Source organism: Alosa alosa, chromosome 7 (genome assembly GCF_017589495.1).
Source record: "Alosa alosa isolate M-15738 ecotype Scorff River chromosome 7, AALO_Geno_1.1, whole genome shotgun sequence".
NCBI lineage: Eukaryota > Metazoa > Chordata > Actinopteri > Clupeiformes > Clupeidae > Alosa > Alosa alosa.
This window is the reverse complement of record NC_063195.1, coordinates 21,137,805-21,158,804: the sequence shown is the minus strand read 5'-3', so window position 1 is coordinate 21,158,804 and position 21,000 is coordinate 21,137,805. Positions and strand designations below refer to the sequence as shown.

At 40.1% G+C, this 21,000-nt stretch overlaps 1 protein-coding gene across 2 annotated transcripts; it reads left to right on the top strand.

Annotated features, from left to right (window-relative positions):
• Positions 1-5,618: 5,618 nt before the first annotated feature.
• On the top strand, positions 5,619-8,819 carry LOC125298431 (collagen alpha-2(VIII) chain-like). 2 transcript variants are annotated; one of them, XM_048249161.1, is made up of 5 exons: positions 5,619-5,691; positions 6,538-6,738; positions 7,801-7,900; positions 8,251-8,365; positions 8,477-8,819. In XM_048249161.1, exons 1-5 carry the CDS (start codon positions 5,634-5,636, stop codon positions 8,519-8,521), a joined length of 519 nt encoding a protein of 172 aa, XP_048105118.1. In that variant the 5' UTR covers positions 5,619-5,633; the 3' UTR covers positions 8,522-8,819. The 2 variants fall into 2 exon arrangements, with proteins under 2 accessions (XP_048105118.1, XP_048105117.1); XM_048249160.1 differs by having other exon boundaries at positions 7,798-7,900.
• Positions 8,820-21,000: the final 12,181 nt, after the last annotated feature.

Here is a 21,000-nt window from a genome sequence, read left to right as displayed (position 1 = left end):
CTGGTTTTTGTTTTTGGATTATGTCACTACAGTCAGTGTACTGAACTATATGTTTGAAGAGGACAGCAGGAAAAACTTGTATGTGTGTAGTAAGGCAGGGAGGTGTGACGCTGAACAACTTCCCCTTTACTCAATGCTGTACACTGAATATTATGCAATTCCATTCTCAAGTGAAGTTGCTCAAGGGAGTAGATTTAATTCTACCAAACAAGAGGGGTTTTATTGGGTTTTATCTAAGGTAAGAAACAATGTCATCATTGAATTCTTACTGTGAACGCTGATAATATAATGATAATGTACTGATGGTAAATAGTAAATACACTGCATTTATATGGCGTCATTCAACACCTCCGAGCACTCAAAGCGCTTTACAATGTCATGCCTCACATTCACCCATTCACTGATGGCAGAGGCTGTCATGCAGGACGCTAACCTGCACATTATGTATTTTGTTTCATAAGATTATGCCATGCAAAAATCAACCTCGTCACACGCCCCCATATAACAACCTTTCTTGTGTCTTTATTGATACTGTAATTGATGATAAAGCTGTTAAAGCTTTTATATTTGGGAGGGGTTTCTGCATAGTGCATAACCTGGACAAGTGGGAATGACATGTGTTTATCATAATTTTTATTTGCCCTTTGTAGATAAACAAAGAAAAAAAAAAGTTTGTGCAAAGTTATGATTCGTGCATATAAATGAAAAGTCTGTTTCACATTTGAGAATATCGCACATGTTGGTTCAGGTGGCATGCTTATTGTCTTCTGTCTGATGTGTAAATCAGGTCTATGGACCCTTTCAAGAGAGTTCCATTATCAGCATCATAGTTGGCCCCACAAGACTTCCTTTTTAACATTCCATATGTTATCTTAATGTAGAGGAAGTGGATTGGGGCCCAAATAGAACGTTCAAGCATTGTTTTTGAATTAGTGAGACACACAGTGAACACACAGTGAGGTGAAGCACACACTAACTTGGAGCAGTGAGGTGCCTTGGGCACTTCTATGAAGGTATATTGGGTGCAAAAGTGGCGAGCACATTTAACTGCATATTTTGCATGTGCACACTAAAGTCATAAATGTGTAACAGTAAAGTTGAAGTTGTACATATGTAACCTATGTGTAAATAACTTTTTCTGGAGAGTTACTGTAACCACACAACACAGCAGAGTCAGAGGGAATTGCGATATAAAAATATAGGATTTATTTTAAATACAGTCACTTAAGTTTCTTCTAAAAAATATGACTCAGTTAATTGAGAAGGAATCCAACAGTCCATAGATCCACAGAGGAGGGAGAAGAAGCCAGAGACTTTCTAATGTGGAGACACAGCACTCAAAAAATACTCCATAGAAATGCATGGGGCTAGTTTGTCACGCCAATATGGCCGTTGTCTACACATATCCCACCCCTTTCTCGGCAAAACGTCGACATGTGAATACACTGAGCCAATCATGTGGTGTGATGTGAATACATTGAGCCAATCATATAGTGTGATGTGAAGACATCGTGCCAATCATGTGTTGTGATCTCGCCGCTGGAGCAAGATTGGTGTCGTGAAGCCTTGCGCACGCGCAGTTCGACCCAAAGACTGTGCCCGATGAGTGCCCATAAAACGTTGGTATATGGCCGCCAAGTGGAGGGACTTGCCTAAAAGGACTTTGAAGAAGCCAGCTAGGACGCAGCAGCAAACGCAGGCAGATTCGTGAGGGGGCGGGGTCACACCGTGACTGACGTCAGGTACCAGGGTCCGGCAGACAGCAGATGCACGCACACTGGCGGAGGAAGAGAGAGGGAGAGAAACTAATGCGAGTCGGAGGGCATAGGAGACAGGACATTTACAGGGAAGCCTCCAATATTGTTCAATGTTCCCCAACAATAATTCAATGTGAGAGAGTAGGAGAGGTCAGCACAGCACACGCACAGCAAATCTTCACGTCAGTGTCCAAAAAAAAAAACAATAAAGCTTTACACAGCAACACACACAATTACGATGCAATTGAGTCCATAAAAATACTGGGAATATTCTTTCTAAATGTCCAACTCTAACGTGATCTTGAAGTAGCCCAATCCAGACAGCAGTAGGTTAACAGTCCCCTCTCGTACCACAGCCCATCTAGTGTAGATTTAAGGAGCATGTACTTAACTTGGCAGAGGAGCGACGAGAAGTCACACCTCCGGTGTAGGTCAATAGGCAACACAGAGGCATGTAGCAGCAGTGCTGGTTCAGTCAACAAACAGCAATATGCCTATCGGTCGCTTAAAAACGCTGTCAATAATTATCCAATTCACCACGCCTGTGCTTATCTCATATAATAACCCAAGACAGGTGAGCAGAGCATGTCATACCACAAGCCACAAGCAGACATAACAAACAAACACAGACAATCATCCCCGTGACACATATTTTTTCTATATCTTGTTAACACAAAATAGGGGCTACGGGTTCACAAATCCTTTTTACAGGTACACAAATCCTAATCTGTGAGTCACAACTTTCAAGAGTCATGCACGACACTTTTGCTCCAATCGTTGCAGCCAAAGTCCTTTTAGGCAAGTCCCTCCACTCAGCGGCCATATAGCAACGATTTTTGGGCACTCATCGGGCACCCTATTCAGCAGAAATCTTGGCGTCGCGAAGGCTTCCACGACACCAATCTTGCTCCCTCTTGGCGAAGTTCACAACACATAATTGGGAAGATGTCCTCACAACACCACATATGATTGGCTCAATGTATTCACTTCACACCACATGATTGGCTCAATGTATTCACTTCACACCACATGATTGGCTCAATGTATTCACATGTCGACGTTTTGCCGAGGAAGGGGTGGGATATGTGTAGACAACGGCCATATTAGCGTTACAAACTAACCCCATGCATTTCTATGGAGGATTTTTTAAGTGCTGTGTCTCCTCATTAGAAAGTCTCTGTTGCAGCGCAGTTGGTGCGAAACACATTTGCACATCCGTGTTTCATAATCTGAGAACATGCACAACATTCGTGCATTTGTAAACCCAAATGTGAACTAATGCATCCGAAGTTGTGCATCTGTGAAATAATTTCTCATTAATAAAATTCTACAGATCGCTTTGATTTTCTTGCACGACTAAGTCAATTGATACAAGTGCTCGAATCTGCTTCTATGAGTGACGATACTTTTGCTCCTGGCTAGGTGATATAATAGAGTGTCCCAGTGACTTCCGTTTTACTTCCGCTACAAGGGACCTATCTTTCAAAAAAATATGAACGGGAGTTAATGGAGAGATAACAATTATTTTTTGGTCCAGTTTGAATTGTGCCACAAATTTCACATATGATGTGTGAATTTAAAAGATAATTTTCACGTCAAGAAAGTACTGTTGTTCGATAGACTTCAAAAGTTATGTTGGTTTTGTGCGAATCCGCTCAGTGGACTACATCTCTCGTCTCGAACGATGTACATCACCAACGTAATTAACGATATGATTAGCTGTTATGCTAGTTAACGGTTGCATCTTGCTGCCTGCAATATCACTTAACAGTATCTAATGCACAGTCTATGGACGAATACAACTTACCTGATGTGTTTAATCCTCTGACTCATGGTATTTTCATCGGCAAGGAAAGCCCAATTAAGACCTGTTGCTGGTATGCTTGTACAATCTAGTGTGGCTGTGTATGAGCTAACGTCACTAGCGTGACTGATGGTTTTGTAGTCGTGGGAATTACGATCTTTCACAATGTTGTAATTCAATAGTTACGAAACAAACTGCAAATGTCTTTACATGAAAATTTGTCTTTAAAATTGACAAACATCATATGGGTAATTCAAGGCACAAGTCAACCGGGACCAGAAAATATTTTATTTTTCGCCATTGACTGGCGTTCAAAATTTTTGAAAGATAGGTCCCATGGAGGCAAATGGAAGTGGCGTCACTGGGACACTATAGGAGCAAAAAGATTTGTATGTGTGCACGTCGAGCGAATCGATCGAGAAAACAAGACGTCGGATCTGGATCCTGGATCGCGCTCAGACTACCATTGCCTGCTCATAAGGTAAGTAACATGTTAATAATATGAAGAAAGTTATCTTGTTTCTTGGTTTACATTATCATGACAGCTATGTTTAGCTTAGCTTACCTGCTTGCTAAATCCTCCAGTGCCAGATCAAGCTAGCTAGCTATCGCTAGATAAATAACTAGTTTAGAAGTACAGAAAGATAACACTGCCCGTCCAAAATCGTTAGGACACACAATCTGACACAATCGTTCTGCAATTTTCGAACAACTGACTTGTATCTTGCACGAAGACTATTGGATAGTGCTAGGCAAGTTAGCAATTGTTTGCTTTGCAGACATTATGAATAATAAGGTCGTAAAACTTAACACCGCACCAAATATGTTTTTCCTCGCTTTGTGCAAAGAAAAACTATAAATCGTGTGTCCTTCATTGATAAGGAAACATGCTGAGGTTACTTACTTTATGAGCAGGCAGTGGTAGTCTGAGCGCGATCCAGATCCGGCCGCTTGTTTTCTCGATCGTTTCGCTCGACGTGCACTATACAAATCTTTTTGCTCCTATTATATCACCTAGCCAGGAGCAAAAGTATCGTCACTCTTAGAAGCAGATTCGAGCACTTGTATCAATTGACTTGTAGTCGTGCAAGAAAATCAAAGCGATCTGTAGAATTTTATTAATGAGAAATTATTTCACAGATGCACAACCGGATGCATTAGTTCACATTTGGGTTTACAAATGCACCTAATGTTGTGCATGTTCTCAGATTATGAAACACGGATGTGCAAATGTGTTTCGCACCAACTGCGCTGCAACGATTGGAGCAAAAGTGTCGAGTGCATGACTCTTGAAAGTTGTGACTCACAGGATAGGATTTGTGTACCTTTAAAAAGGATTTGTGAACCCGTAGCCCCTATTTTGTGTTAACAAGATATAGAAAAAATATGTACAACTTTAACTTTACTGTTACACATTTATGACTTTAGTGTGCACATGCAAAATCTGCAGTTAAAGGGGAACTTGGCAACTATTTCAACTTAATAAACCCGTTTAGAAATCATTTGGATGGTTAAATGACCTGTTCCGGTGAAAATGGTGACTTTCCCCGCTGTGCATAGCGTCCCCAGGCGGAAAACCAACCTTGCAACATTGAGACTACCGTCCCGGAAAGAGAAGTGAGAAACAAGAAACTCGTTTTAAATCGTGTTTCTTACCTTGTAACATCCACATAGTTCTGCCAAACTTATGCTAACAGTTCGCTAGCTTGTAAACAAATCCATGTGCTTTATCATTACCTTTTCACACAGTTTGAAATAGCATAATGTGCAATTTCTCCAGCAGAGGGGAAAATCCTGCCAAGTTTCCCTTTAAATGTGCTCGCCACTTTTGCATCCAATATACCTTCATACACTTCAGCCATGGATGTGGGCATGGGAGAGCAGTGCTCAATCACTTCCCCCGTCCACATTTTTCCTACTGGTCGGGATTGAACTGGCAACCCTTCGGTTCCAAGCCCAAAGCCCTAACCAGTAGGTAGGCCACAGCTGCCCCAAATAAGGAATAAGTTTGTGTCATTTGTTAAGGGTAATAATGCTTTAAAACTGCTTTGGAATTACAGAGTACTGCCGACATGCATTGTAGAGGAAGACACATGCCTATTGTCATTTTACTGATGATCCTGCCTCACTGTAAGTAATACAGTAGGGCTTTAACTAATGATTATTCTCATAGTTGATTAATCTGTTGTCTGTTTTCTTGATTAATAGATTAGTTGTTTTTGATAAAATGCCAGAACATTTTGAAATTTCCCAAAAGCCCAAGACTATGTCCTCAAATGGCTTGTTTTGAAAGATATTTAAGAAGCTACAATCAAATAATTTTGAGGTGTTTTCCCTAAAAATGGATGGACAAAAACGGATTACCCAATAACCACAATAATTGTCAATTAAATTAACAGTTGGCAACAATCAGTTAATTTCTGTACCTTTAAGTGACCACATCTGTACTGGAAATGTGAGAAAATGAATTGGTAGTGTTAGGATATACATAAGGTTGGTTAAACCTGGTAAAATGTCAAGACAAAGAATTAAAGAATTAATGCCTACCTCAAATCCACAATTAGATTTTTTGAACCGAATAATATAATGGTATGAATTGTATTTAGCCATGAATTGTATATCATAGCCTATAGTGTTGATAGGCTATAGTTATATGTTTACAATATTGAAGTAGTTACTATAGGCTGCTATAGCCTATCCCTGAAAACAATGGAATCAGATTGCAATACTAATGAAACAGGAATGATCAAAGACAATATTAGAAAATTTAAGGACAATGACATCAAATGTATATGAAAAAGTGTCACCCAATAATAATAATATATATACTGTACACCAATGATTCACATAAAAGTGAAGGCTGGTCGTAATCCTGAATCCTAATGTATCCTGTTGATAGTATCATGATATCTTTGTATGTGTCACTATTTATGGGTCGTGTGAGTGTGATGTAAGTGTCAGCTGGATCTTCAACAGCTGCTTGTCAGTCTGGGCCTCCTGGACCACGTGGACCTGCTGGACTTCCTGGATTTCCTGGACCACGTGGACCTTCTGGACCATCTGGAGCTCCTGGAATGCATGGAAAGGATGGACCAATCGGACCTCCTGGAATGACTGGACCACATGGATATCCTGGAGCACCTGGAGCAGATGGACCTCCTGGTGTACCTTGTTCTGGTGAACAATATCTTTACTTGAGTTGTTTTCTATGAACATGAATTGTTGTTTATATGCAAAATCAACTTAGTTGAGGCATAAAGACCCCTGGATATCTTCATTAAATAATTAAACTTTTGAACTAGCTGATTGCCTTATTAGCTTGCTTGCCAGGCACTACAGCCAAACGGCTTGCCGTCCATGCCCCGAGCATACGCGTAGCCACGGGCGGGTCTGGACGGGCCTAGGCCCGTCTACTTGTCAGTCTTGCCCAATTAGAGGGCTTTCCTTAGTTTACGTTCACCATCTGAAAAAGACGTGCAAGTCAACACTGCGTTGAGAGCTCAAGAATCAGTCATATCACGAACAGCCGGCAGCTCTGTTTAAGTATAAGTATTAATAGTAATCATATTCCACTTTTTATGTCATAAATGTTGCATGCAGGCTTTGCAGTAGGATTGTCCAATGGTCAAGCTGTTGCTTCAATTTGTGTTTTAATTTATGCGACACACCAATGCTGAGTTCATGCAGTTTAGCGTACGTTTAAAATGTTTAGCCGACTGCTTAATTTGTCGTTTTTGTTCAATAAATTCCACTTTTCATGTCATGAATGTAACCTGCCTATGATAAGGCTTTGCAGTTGTCCAATATGGTCAATCTATTGTGTAAATTGTGTTTCATGTGACGCGTGAAGCTACATTCATGCGTTGTTTTGCTCCAGTTGAAAATGTTCCTGCGTAATTTCTCAGCTGTGATCAAATGCGTTCAATAAATTCCAAAATTATGTCATAAATATAACATGCCTATGATTACTGTTTGTATGGTGTAGGCTATCTCATAAGCCTCTCTTTTGTTCAATCAAATTGGCTTTTACCACCCGTTATTTTCTGTGCCCACCCATTTGAACATTTCTGGCTGCGCTACTGGTCCTGAGGCGAAATTTGGCGGAATTTGAAAAGTGTTTCACTGTGTGGAAACCTTAGGAAGAGCATGTCATAACTTACCATAACTTAAAAGGGTGTGGCCGTGTGTAACTGTCGGTGTATTTCTGTGTCTTTGTATGTGTATTTTTCTGTGTAGTAGATCAAACTGGACTTGCATTGATTGCCACGGGAGGGTGTGTTCTTGCAATTCTGGATGGTGTTATCCTGGCTGCCGTTGTTTTGTTCATAATGAGGAATATGTAAGTGCCGGCTACAGCTTTGCATACTGTAGCTTGCGAAAGGTTTTAATTGATTTGAGTAATTTTACATAAAGTGGATTGAATTTATACATTTAATGAAAAAAAAAAAAAAAAATTGGTCAGTTTCTCATAAAGACTAACTACTACAGCTCTGGAAAAAAATTAAGAGGATTGCGGTCTCTTAATTTTGAATATGACTGTCATTCAACATGACATCAGAAAAATGTGCAGTGGTCTCTTAATTATTGTCCAGAGCTGTATACAGTAGGTATACAACTGTAGTTTTAACAAAGAGGTTAACCACAGACATTTACCATTTGATAACTTCCATGATTTGTTTATTTTTACAGGGGAAATGCAGCAGCCAGAGACTCAGGAGCAAAGAGGCCTGACGTGGACCCTCCTGATGATACATACACAGCTCTGAATCCCAGGACAACAACATCTGATTATGAAAATATTGATGTAAGTCCATCACATAAGCAGGGGACTGATGGGTTGACATCACTTTCACATTACTGTATGTAATTTTCTTTACTAAAGCTGGTATATTAATTAGGTTTCCTGTTTTTGTAGCATTTTAGGAATTTACCCAGTGCCCCTGGCCGAAGACCTAGATGAAACGTGCGCCTCTGCAAACTCCAGCTCATGTTGAACCAACTCCATACTCCTCCAGATAGCAACCGACAGGGGACAGTGTTTTACAAACACAGACATAGGCACACATGTCTGTGTGTGTGTGTGTGTGTGTGTGTGTGTGTGTGTGTGTGTGTGTGTGTGAAGGGTCCAAGCAGTGTTGCATTCACCTGCATCTTTGCTTCAATTTTCTTCTGCTGTAAAAATTTAAACTTTTCTTACATGTTGAAATGTTCATGTTTATTTTATGTTCATGTTCAAACAATTCAAAGTGAAAGTAAAAGAAAACTAGTCTGAGGCATTTTCCTTCTCCCAAACTTGGTGTATATAAGCTGCTGAGAAACACTCTGCATTAGGGCTGTCAAAATAAGTGATTAATTTCAATTAATTAAAGCAACACCAAAAAAGCTTTCCCTCTGTCGCACGCACGCTATTTGTTTATCCAGCACCGGCTTTGCAAATAACAATGTCCACAGACAAGGTAGAATATTTTGCATGACTTATAAAAATACGATGTATTGCGACATCAGATGCAAGTCAAATTTGTAGTTTCTTATGTCTCATTCCATCGAACTACAGATCCGCTACCCGATCTAGCAAACTTACATAGTGCGGTTATAGCCGATTGAGGGCCGCGAAGCGAATGCAGAATTGCCGTTCACCCTGTTATGAGTTGATGAACCACTGAAACGATTTTGGAAACATTATTTTAAGGTATAAAAAAAACTCTTTGGTGTTGCTTTAATTTGAGAAAAAATGGGCCGTTCTAGTCAGTAATCATTAGACTGTAAAATGAAGGAGACAGAAGAAAATGTGCTGCCTAGATCATTGATTGATTGATTGATTGATTGATTTTACTTTTAAAAAACGGCCTGATGGTGTTGATAAAAATAAAGTCCTCTGCAATGTCTGCAGCAAGGAATTTGCATATCACCAGAGTTCGTCAACTCTAAAGTCGCACATCAAATTCAATGCAAAGAAATAGTGTTGACATTGAGGGGAGTGTTAATTTATTTTCATTGTGTCCCCTAGGTTATATCTGTGGCCTGAAATGCCCTGTATGTGAAAAAAAAATCCTCAGCATATTAGGTCATATCATAGATTATTATGGCCATTATTTGAACAGCATTACAACACAGATGGACAAGGACCAGTACATGAAATAAAATACAGTGCAAGATCACTACATGGAGAGGCCAACTCTCACTCCCAGTGGCCCCTCCCCACAGACCTGTTAAAAAAAAGGTTATATCTAAGTTCTACCATTGTAGGCCTATATAATGTTATTAATTGAATAATTTCAAAGTTTCTACGCTGGTCTTCGGGGACCATGTTTAAGATGCATATTAAGTTATGCAGAAAAACCTGACTTCATCATCTACATCCATGTTATTTTTATATCTCTAGTACATGCACACTGCACTCTGGGAAATGTAAGCCCTTTTTGAGTTACTATCGTTCCTTTGCACTCCATTTGCACGTTCATGTGGAGGGTCCACCATAGTAGAGGCCATCTGAAACTAACTTAAAACTGCAGTTGGCAAGATTTTTTTGATCATATTCACTGAAACAAACACTATGCTCCATCAGAACAGCATAAATCAGCTGGTTTTAGAAAATAACCCGCACTTCTACCTCCACCTGGAGCCTGTTATTTGTTTTGCAAAAATCCACAGCTCCCAGTTCTTCTGGACCAACCAGAGCAGGGCTGTGTGAGATCTGACTGCCAATCACAGTCTGGTGCAGTCTGGTGCGCACTAAAGAGCACAAACTCGATAAGAGGGTGCTCGGCATAGATATACATAATAAAGGCTAGATGTCTTATGGCGGAGTCTAACGGCATCACCGGCGACCATCTTGTCACAGGCAAGCTATCTGGTGGGCTCTGTGGTAAGGTGAGTGATCTGCACGAACACAAATACTCTTATCTCGCTGAAATCTTGACGGATTTACAAACGGTTTGGTTTCTTACAAACACTATTAACGTAGCTATAATCTGGATGCTTGAACATTTCTAAGTTATAACTTTTCATTAGTATGCAGTGTCATAACTACATCTCCGATGTTTATAACAAACCAAACCGTCTGAAAATAAGTAGAAAATTGAGCAAGTTATTGTTATTTATGCACCATTGAAACACAATGTTATGAGTTAGTGAGCTGACTGTGGCAAGATGCCGCGAGGTACGGACGTCGACCTCCATTGGCCAGCAACGTGGACGAGACATCTAGCCTTTATTATATATATCTATGGTGCTCGGTGGTAGTGGGGGAGGGACATGCATGAACATTCAAAATGTTGGCTAAGTCCCCTCAATCTGTCAGACTTGCCAACTGCAGCTTTAAATAAGCTTTTGACTAGTGACCATGTGTTTTAGACTGACACGATAATAGGGCCCTAAATCCATCTTACCTGTTGCCTTTCACCATCCACTTATTTAACTGCTGTCGCATCCCTTGACATGCCATCTCCTTTTTCCTCTTTCTGTTTCTTTTTTTAGCCCTCGACAGCTTTTTGCTTTATCCATCTTTTAGACAACAACTCACTACTCATACCTGCTCACTCAGCGCTCACAGCGCCCTTGCTCCCTCTTCTATGTCAAAATTATATGGTGGAATCTATGAGATAGGGCGCCTGTTCATCCTCTAAAATGTTATATAACATTGAGGAAATGCAGAAATTATTTAGAAACGCACAACAGCAGCGACATATAGAAAATACCAAAAAAATAATTATTTATTATTTATTTATTTTTTTAATTATTATTTTTACCATTGCTTTGGTGCTGCGCCCATATGCGCCGCAAATAACTCTTACCCACTGGCCCTGGGCTCTCATTGTCCAATGTGGTCTCCTCGCAAGTGCACTGACACTGTGCTACACTTCTAGCAGACTTGCAAATTGGCTAAATATCTTCAGTGATATCAATTCTTTACATGAGGTAAAAGTATTTGGTTCGACCACAGACAAAATACAGCTCTTTGCCGGTGTTGCTCTAAACAAATTGCACGAGCCTTTCGTTATAGTTTTCAAATGTTTTTGCCGTTTCCTACAGTGCCATATTGTATGTTAGCTGCTAGCACATTTCAAAAGTTAACTAGTATTACCTGGTCAAAATGGGATCAACCTGCTGCACATAAAAAATAAAGAGGAAATCCCATCCTGATCGCCAAAACTTGTCTTGTATATACAAAAAATGCAATATACTGAGCAAGGTTCTTTTAGATATCCTCTTTAATTGGCTAACCAAGGTAACATACATCACTTATGATTCACCAAACTTCACTCTTCACAGCATCACTCTTCACAACACTTCTGGAGTTTACACAATTTCCATAGCCAATCATTACATCACATGAAATCTAATATAAAACATATATGTTAATACAAAATTAAAACACATTTTGATTGTGTCAGTATCTCCATACACTACACAAATATAAGCACAAAGAAAACATATGAAATAATATTGCATGTATTCAATAAATGTCTATTACACACACTGAAGTACATTTGCAATATCCACAATATATAACGCACTGTTACATACATCATATTGAATTCACTGTATTTACATGGCAACTGAATACAAAAGGCAACATAAAGGATTGCAAGTACATCAAATCTAATGCAAACAGCTAAAAATAATGATCCCTATTCACCCGTTCATCCAAACTCATGAATGCATGCAATGTTATAAATGAAATATTCCTTCTAGTTCTATAGCTGCAGGTTGGCCCTGTGTTGGCACTGCAGATGCACAGATGGTCAGGTCACTAATGAGGTCATCAGGCACTGACTGTGGTCCTTTGTGTTCAGCGTCTGGGTTTGTTTATGGTGCTGTAGATCACAGCATCCTCCTCTGCTCTGTAAGAAAGAGAGAGAGAGAGAGAGAGAGAAAGAGAGAGAGAGAGAGAGAGAGAGAGAGAGAACACACACAGTGGATTTAGCCTTCAGGATTAAAAGCAGCCATAGTCTTGCTGTGATCCTGTTTTAGGGATGAGCTCATTATAAACAAATATGCCTTGCAGCTATACCCAAAGAGCACGGTTATCACCAATAAAGGCAAAAAACAATTTATGCATGGAAGATGGAAAACAACAACAACAAAAAAACACAGCTGACACTTCACCAGAGACATATAAGCTGGCTAAAGAGTGTTCCGTGCATAAACCAAATTCAGTGTTTCTATAATGTTCCTCCATTCTCCACAGCCAGCAGGTGGCAGTGAGTAGCTCTGTGCTAAACGCTGTAGTGTGGGTTCAGCAGAAGTGTACTTACATACTGGCACCACTAGAGGGACTAAGGACGTTCACTGAAGCCTCCTCCCCAGCTGTAGAGTCCGGGACGCCATCCTTGTTTTTGGTCTTGAACTGGACACTGGCGTACGCTACGTCATCTTGATCTACTGAGTCCACTCTGTGTTGTTGGTCAGAGGTCCTGGTCACTGCAGAGACGTTGTAGACGAGACTGGAGTCTCCCTGCTGAGTGTGGAGAGAAACTAGAGTGCTGAGGAAAGGTTGATGTGACATAGACAAGATTAAACATCACTGATATCATCACATAGGAAGACAGATGCCACATAAAGACTGATAATAATTAAATGCCACTGATAAATGCCACTGATATAACATAGGAAGGCAGATGCCCAGACAAGATTAAATAGACAAGATTAAATGCAAGATTAAATGCCACTGATATCATCACATAGGAAGGCAGATGCCACATAGACAAGATTAAACATCACTGATATTATCACATAGACAAGATTAAACATGACTGATATCATAACACATATTAATGACATTCCTCTGGACAGTCCTCACAACAGGAAGCCTTTTCTGTGTACGACTGACTAACCTGCTCAGTGTCCTGCATTCCTTCTCTCTGCATGCTCATCCCTCTGTCATCTGATGTCTGTCTTCCTGTGCCCTCCGTGGATGTCTTCCTCTTCCTTCTATGAAGTTACATCACCCAACACACACACACACACACACACACACACATTAATGGACAACATTCTGTACTAAATGTTAACCACAGTGGGAAATGTGTTATTATGAATGTTTAGGAGTTTAAAACACTGAGTTGCACCTAAAACAAACAATCCCAGTCACCATGGTAAAAGTCACAGCCAGTACAACTCCCACCGCTATGAGAAGAAATCTATTCAGTGGTGTTGCACCAGCTGCAGGAAATACAAACACAAAGACAAAAGGTCAAATCAATCAATCATCACAAATCAACTGATCAACTACTCTATCAAAAAACAGTGTTTACTGACACTATGTGTACAGTACACAGACTACATTTTTGAAAACATTGTTATGTATGTAAAACAAAACAATTTACAATTAAAAAGCGCTTTGTTACACCATACCTATCACATTGACTTCTAGCCCAGTAGAGTTCTGGGAGCTCACTTCATTGTGTACCTGACAGTAAACTCCACCATTACCAGAGGCTAACGTTACTGTGAGGGTCAGATGTGCCCCTTTGCTTCTAAATTAAGCGGCCGTAGCCTAGGTTACGCTGATTTTAGAACAGATAAGGGGCGTAGGTGTTCTAAAATCAGTGAAACCTACTGTACTGACTCGAGTGGCTTATTGCTTTTTTTAAACAGTTACTATCTGGCAAGATTTCATAAAATAAAGGCACAGCAACAATAAATATAACGATTTATTTATAGATAATCGTTCTTCCGCCAAAAAAACTGTCTATCTGAATGGTTGCCAAGCAACGTCGAGATGCAGCTACTTTAACTTTTGTATGAAGTTATGGTAGCGCAGTAATATAGAATGAAATGCGGTCAAGGTGTATGTTTATGCTGCATTTTACAATGGCATCAAATGCGAATCAGCAATCATAATCAAGGACCGGAACTACCCGTTTTAGAATAAGGATTTGTTCCCATTGCTCTTGTACCAGGTGTATTTAGACACAGGTGGTTTCACATCACTGCTGCAGGTGAGATTCACTGAACTGTCCTCCGCTATGTTACCAGAGGGACTGACCCATGCTGCGGTGTTTCTTGGGGCATTTGTTTCAACAATAAAAAACTTTATTACACACTATTGAGTAATTCTGAGTTTGCCGTTATTTTTTTATTACAAAACAGAAAGCAACATGAAAAGCACTTCTGTTCAGATGCAAGTTCATGTTCAAGTAGATTATTGTCATATAGTCATAAAAGGAAAAGTAATGAAAAACAGAGAGCAGTGCTATCAGAAGATACGAGAAGTCATGAGTGTATCTTGTATACTTACACTGGACACTGAGGGTCACTTCAGGTGAGGGGTATTTTTTATTTCCTTCAGCACAGGAGTAATTGCCTGCATCATCACTGTTGACTGGGTCTAGGATCAGATCTCTGGATGTGTGTTGGGTAAGAGGTGCTCTGTTCTGGAACCAGGTGTAGGTGATGTTGTTTGCAGGACAGGTGGAGTTGCAGGTCAGGGATACAGTTCCTCCTTCTGTTACTGCAGCAGAACTCATCATGACCTGCAGAGCTGAAGGGAACAGAACATTATTTCTCATCAACACCAACATGAGTTTATTCATCCATGAGTTAGAAAAGCCGTAACTTACATGAAACCAACAGAGTAACACCAGGGCTTCCAGACATGTTTCCTCAGGAACAGAACATTATTTCTCATCAACACCAACATGAGTTTATGAACACATTAGATTATAGGAACTTACATGAAACCAAAAGAGTAACACCAGGGCTTCCAGACATGTTTCCTCTGGGATCATTTGTTATAAACTGGAACTGATATTCTCCTGAGTCACTCTCTCTCACACTTTCTATTTTCAGTCCACACTCATTCCTGGTGTTCCCAAGATATGTGACACGATTCTTATATGCCCCCGTATTCTTTAAATCCTCCACAGACCCTTGTTTATGCCAGAAAGTTTTAGTCACTGTCACATTATTTGGATACGAGTAGGAGCAGCTCATGTCCACTGATGACCCCTCCACAGCACAGATACTCTGAGGAGTATTATAGGTCACACTCCAGCAACCCAGAACACCTGAAATGAAAGTGAACATTGAGATGACTAGTCCTCCATAATTATTTTTTAATTTAGATATTTGTTGGTATAATGAAGTGCTATGAAGAGTAATCTTGACATTCTTATATATCTTGTATACTTTATTAATATTGGTTATTTGTGAGCTAAAGCCTTAAGCCTAAATTTCCCTCTCCAGGCAATTCAAGTAAAATTGTCTCAGTTGAAGCATATTTTATCTATCAGACTTACTGTACAAACAGCTATACCAGATAGTAAGTAGAAATCCAATGTAATGAGGCACTAGGTAATATCCATAGGGGTGTACAGTGAGTGAAATAGTTATGGAGTTTACTTACACACTGAATAAGAGGGATGATCCTCAAGTCCTTTTATAGCACAGGAGTAACTGCCTGCATCTATCTCACTCACTGAGGTCAGAGTCAGGGTGTTGCCCCTGATAATAGGTCGGCTGGAAAGAGGTTTGGACCAGGTGAAGGTGGGGTTGGTACTCAGAGGGCAGGTAGTGCTGCAGGTCAGTGTCAATGTCTGTCCCTTTGTCACCCAGGCAGGACTCATAGCTACCTGCAGAGCTGAAAAGAATGAGACTGTTAATTATTCAGGTTTCACAAATATTCAATTATTTCCTCTTTTCAGTGGAATTATTGCATTACCTGCAACAGAGAGAGTAAAGGCTGATTTAGAAGTCCATTTCCCAACTGATGTATTAGTAATAAATCTGAACTTATATTCTCCAGCATCACTGTGTCTCACATCTGTTATTCTCAGGGTGCAGTTGTTATGATTATCACCCAGATACGTCAGACGTCCCTGATGAGGAGCGCTGCTGAAATCCACTAATTTGTCTTGTATCAACCAGAGAGTTGTTTCAACTTTGTTATCACTGGGATATGTGTAGGAGCATCCTATATCTACTGATGAACCCAGAGGGACACATTTTCCTTCAGTGGTAAAGTCGACCCTCCAGACAGGCACTCCAGAAGCACCTGTGCACAATGGAAATGGCTTCGTTCAGGCAACACAAACTGTATGGAATCCACATTTGTAATATTTATGTGAGGAGACAATTCTCTATCAGTGCTGCTCTTGGATCTGAAACAGAAACCACTGTAAAGCTAATTGTGATATTTGACCATAATAGTTGAACCATGTGCACCAGTGAACTGACGTGAGCATTGGGCATGGCTACAGATGGCATTCATTTTACATGATGTTTGTGTCCAATGTCATCCATGAGGGTTACTCCTAGTGTAGGTATGGGAAACATACTGTAACATCATTTTATTCATCTCTTTATACTCAATTGATTTGTCCAGTCATGCTACTCTAAATGTGTGCAAGGAAAATATGCAAAGTTGTGCTTCAGATATGGTGAAGTGCAAAGCATGAGCTAAACTGAATAAGAGGAAGCTGAACCCAACCACGGCCCTACAGAGTTTTCCACTGAGGGTCACTTGAAGTGAAGACAGGGTGCATGATGGGTCTAATGAAATGTGTCTAACCTGGACAGAAGAGTAGAAACACCATCACACCAATGCAGGCTGCATGTGAATACATGGCTGTGTCATCCTGCAGCCAAAGACAATTCAAAGTCAATCATTTTACAAATAAAATGCACATGAATGTTACCGACACAGTACAATTTACAGACAAGTTTACAATAAGATACTGAAAGCAAATCTTGTCATCAATCACTTAATAGCAAATCAATAATTCATAAGAGGGTGTTTTGTTGACCATGGCATTTAGAAAATGTTTTAGAGAGCTACTATAAAAGGAAATTATTTAATCAAACAAGGGATAAACACATGCCAAAGAAAGCACACAAACTTCAAAATCACTGTCATGTGTTTCAGTTTTCAAAAGTTGTGCATACTGGCTGAACCCAGCCATGGCCCTAGATAGTTTTCCACTGAGTCACTTGTCGTGAAAGCAGGGGGCATGATAAGCAACACTTGACATCAATCAATTAGTGACAAGTAAATAAATAATTAGAGCTCTTGTTTAAATTGCCCTAAAAACCACATTTCATGGAAAGAAAGAGTTACCGTAAAAGAAAATGACTGCATCAATATATGTTTATTGCATCTATAAACACATGCAAAAACTCAAAAGGTGTTTTTACTGGCTAAATGTTTCCTTCCTGCTTCTAACGGTTAAAGGCCTGAAGCGTCAATTATTCAAGGTCCTGAGAAATGCCCTGCAAGAGTAAAAATGTTCACAGAAAAGTAAGTGTCCAAAAACACTTAGACTTACCGGCTGAATATGGCTGTTGTAAGGACTTGCTGTGGCTTCAAATGATCATGACCATAATTATGGATGTGTCAATAACAGAGGAGGGGGATCTGGTGTGCTGTCAGCTAGTCTACACGACTTCCTCTTTTTTATGTGTAGGCCTGTGTTAACTAGCCGTTTATGTGTTCCTCATTAGTTAGGCCCTTTGTCAACCTCAGCAATACTACAAACACTTCAGCCCACAGGTGACCGACTGCTGGGGTGAACACCGTGAAATGATAAATGCTCTTTGAAATGATATCTATTTATACAAAGTGTCTCATTTGGATGCCACCTCAAACGTTTGAACCGTTGCACTTCAAACCATTGCATTTGCCCTGCAGATAGAGACAATTCCTCTATTGCAGGCCTTTGCTTTACTTATGCTTACTTAAACTAAAGTCCTTTTAGGCAAGTCCCTCCACTCAGAGGCCATATTGCAAAGCTTTTTTGGGTACTCATCGGGCATCCTATTCCTATAAATGCTCATGCGCAAGGCTTCACGACACCAACCTTGCTCCAACGGCGAGATCACAACACATGATTGGCACGATGTCTTCACAACACACCATATGATTGTCTCAATGTATTCACATCACACCACATGATTGGCTCAATGTATTCACATGTCAATGTTTTGCCGAGGAAGGGGTGGGATATGTGTTGACAACGGCGTTAGAAACTAGCCCCATCCATTTCTATAGAGGATTTATTGAGTGCTGTGTCTCCTCATTAGAAAGTCTCTGCTTATAATCACACATGTTGTGGATGTTTTCCATTCTCAGCGAAACTACACAAAGCTCAGACAGCAGGCCACAGGGAGGGACTAGTTGGAGTGAACAGCCTGAGATGATGAATTACATTTTATATACAAAATGCATCATTTTAATTCCTCTACACCAGTGGATCTCAAAGTGTGGGGCGGGCCCCACTAGTGGGGAATAGAGACATGACAGGTGGGGCAAGAGGAACATAATAATAAAAAGAATTGTGTCTATCTTTAATAATGCCTTTCTTTTTTGACAAGGAAGATCATAGATTCAAAACAAAACAGTCTCACACTGTATGTTGTTTTGAGACACACCCATGACTGGTTGTGACACAAATATAAATAGCACAGGCTTTATGGATAGATTTATTTTTTCTTCACACCCCCATCTGAAGTGTGTAGGTGTGTGTTCACTTCAGATCGTACACACTATCATTTCTATTCTTGCATTGTTCACTGCAAAATGATTTAGCAGGTCAACGTGAGCTGAGACTACTGGGGGAAATATACACTATGGTGTCTTTTTGTCCAGAAAGAGTTTTATGAAGTTTTATATTTAGAAACTGTAAGTCCAGATAAAAAGGGTACATAGAAACACACATACATACAGACATAGCAATTTTTTTTTGTATAATCAATGTTCAAGTTCCATATATCTCACAGGGAGTGCACGTTTCAGCTTGCTGTTAAAATACATGTAGAGGTTTCACCAAAATATGTAGCCATGGCCACAGAGGTTTAAAACTCCCGCCACACATTTTAGCCAAGCAAGCTTTAGTGGAATCCTGGTGTTTGCATACACATTCTCACATGCAAGCAGATTCCTTTTGCAGAGATTCACTCATTCAAAATATGAAAACACTGATTTTGCATTCCTTGCTCTTAAAGAGAATATTTACTCTCTCATTGGTTTAATGGATGTTAAGTGCAAATAACGGCCATGAATAATTAAGAAAAATAAGAACAACCCTTTTGGACCATGCGCTTGGTGCAACGACAGTTTTCACTGTTGTTAAGACAGCATAATTTGATTCAGACACGCCTGAAATGATCATGCACATCACACTTCAGACGTTGAGCTTAAACTGTTAAAATAGAGTCCTGTGTGTTCAATAATAATAATAATAATAATAATAATAATAATAAATAAAAATATTATACAAATAAAACATTTAGAAAAGTGCCTTTCAATTGATACCCAAGGACACTGTACAATTACAAGATCATACAGAGTATTCCATATTATTTCATTGTTCACTGCAAGCAGAAAGCAGAGGTTTTTAGCAGGTCAAGCATGACATGAGACAATTGGAGGGTCGTTCAGCCTCTGTCCAGAGGAGGGAGATGTTGTATATCTTCTATAGTTCTACCAGAAAGACTCAGTAGACAGAATAGAATCAGTTACGATTTAATTAGTAAAGGAACGGCTTGGATGCAAGCATGATAGAGTCCTGAATAGGTAACAGTCTTTGCCGTAGGCCCCGTCTCGGATCCGTCCAGCGATGAGAGAATCTCGTCTCCTGCCGATGGATGAAGGCAGGGGCGGGGAGCCTACCCCCCACGACGAGACGGGGACCAACTGGTGGCGGTGGCTGAAGGAAGATGTGGTAGGCAGACCGTGCCCGATGGACGTGGACTGCTGGCAGAGGTGGCTGGAGGGGAGGTGGAGGGGACGTGAAAGTCAGCGTACTGAGAAGCAAAAGCAGTGTTAGGTGGTACATATTTAAAGAGCCCACTGAATTCCTATAGGCTAGCGCTGATTGAATGAGTGAATGATCAGATTGCAGGGCTTTCCCGAAAGTAGACAAAGCTAAGATTGGCTCCGTGTAAGCATGGGAGGAGTAAGCTACACTACGAGTCTTCCTAGTAGAACTTTCGCTGAAGCTATCATTGCAAACCCTGAAAGGGGGCACACAGTCTCTTAACATTCTCTTGCCCTCATGCGTATATTTTATTCAGCGTGTACTGAAGTCAATGCTAATAGTACTGAATGGTATGCAATGGTGCAATGGAAGTGTCCACAAAACCAGAGACAAAGCTTAACTGTCATCTTTCTGAGAACCTTTTAATGACCGTTGTCCAGAAAAGTTGGAAATTTAATTAAGTGAACAATTCTTTACAAGTGCATTAATTGAACAATTATTTACAAGTGCATCTTTACTCCAGTGCATTATGAAATCAGGGCACATGTTTGCAAAGTCATACAATACGTTTCACACTGGTGAGTCATAGTCATCTTCATTAGGATTCATATTATTTACACATTTCCAGACTCAAATTGAGCTTCAGATTTTAATCCTTAAAACAGCCTTAAAGGTAAGATCCGGAGTTAAAAACAACTTGTTTATTTATGGATGATAATGAGGTCAAACTTTCGCTGAGAGA

Excerpts from the sequence above, each read along its gene's own strand:
- LOC125298431 (XM_048249160.1), top strand. The coding sequence starts at position 5,634 with ATGCATTGTAGAGGAAGACACATGCCTATTGTCATTTTACTGATGATC. Across the intron at positions 7,901-8,250 it reads TTGTTCATAATGAGGAATAT|GGGAAATGCAGCAGCCAGAG; the intron begins GTAAGTGCCGGC and ends TTATTTTTACAG. Across the intron at positions 8,366-8,476 it reads CTGATTATGAAAATATTGAT|CATTTTAGGAATTTACCCAG; the intron begins GTAAGTCCATCA and ends CTGTTTTTGTAG.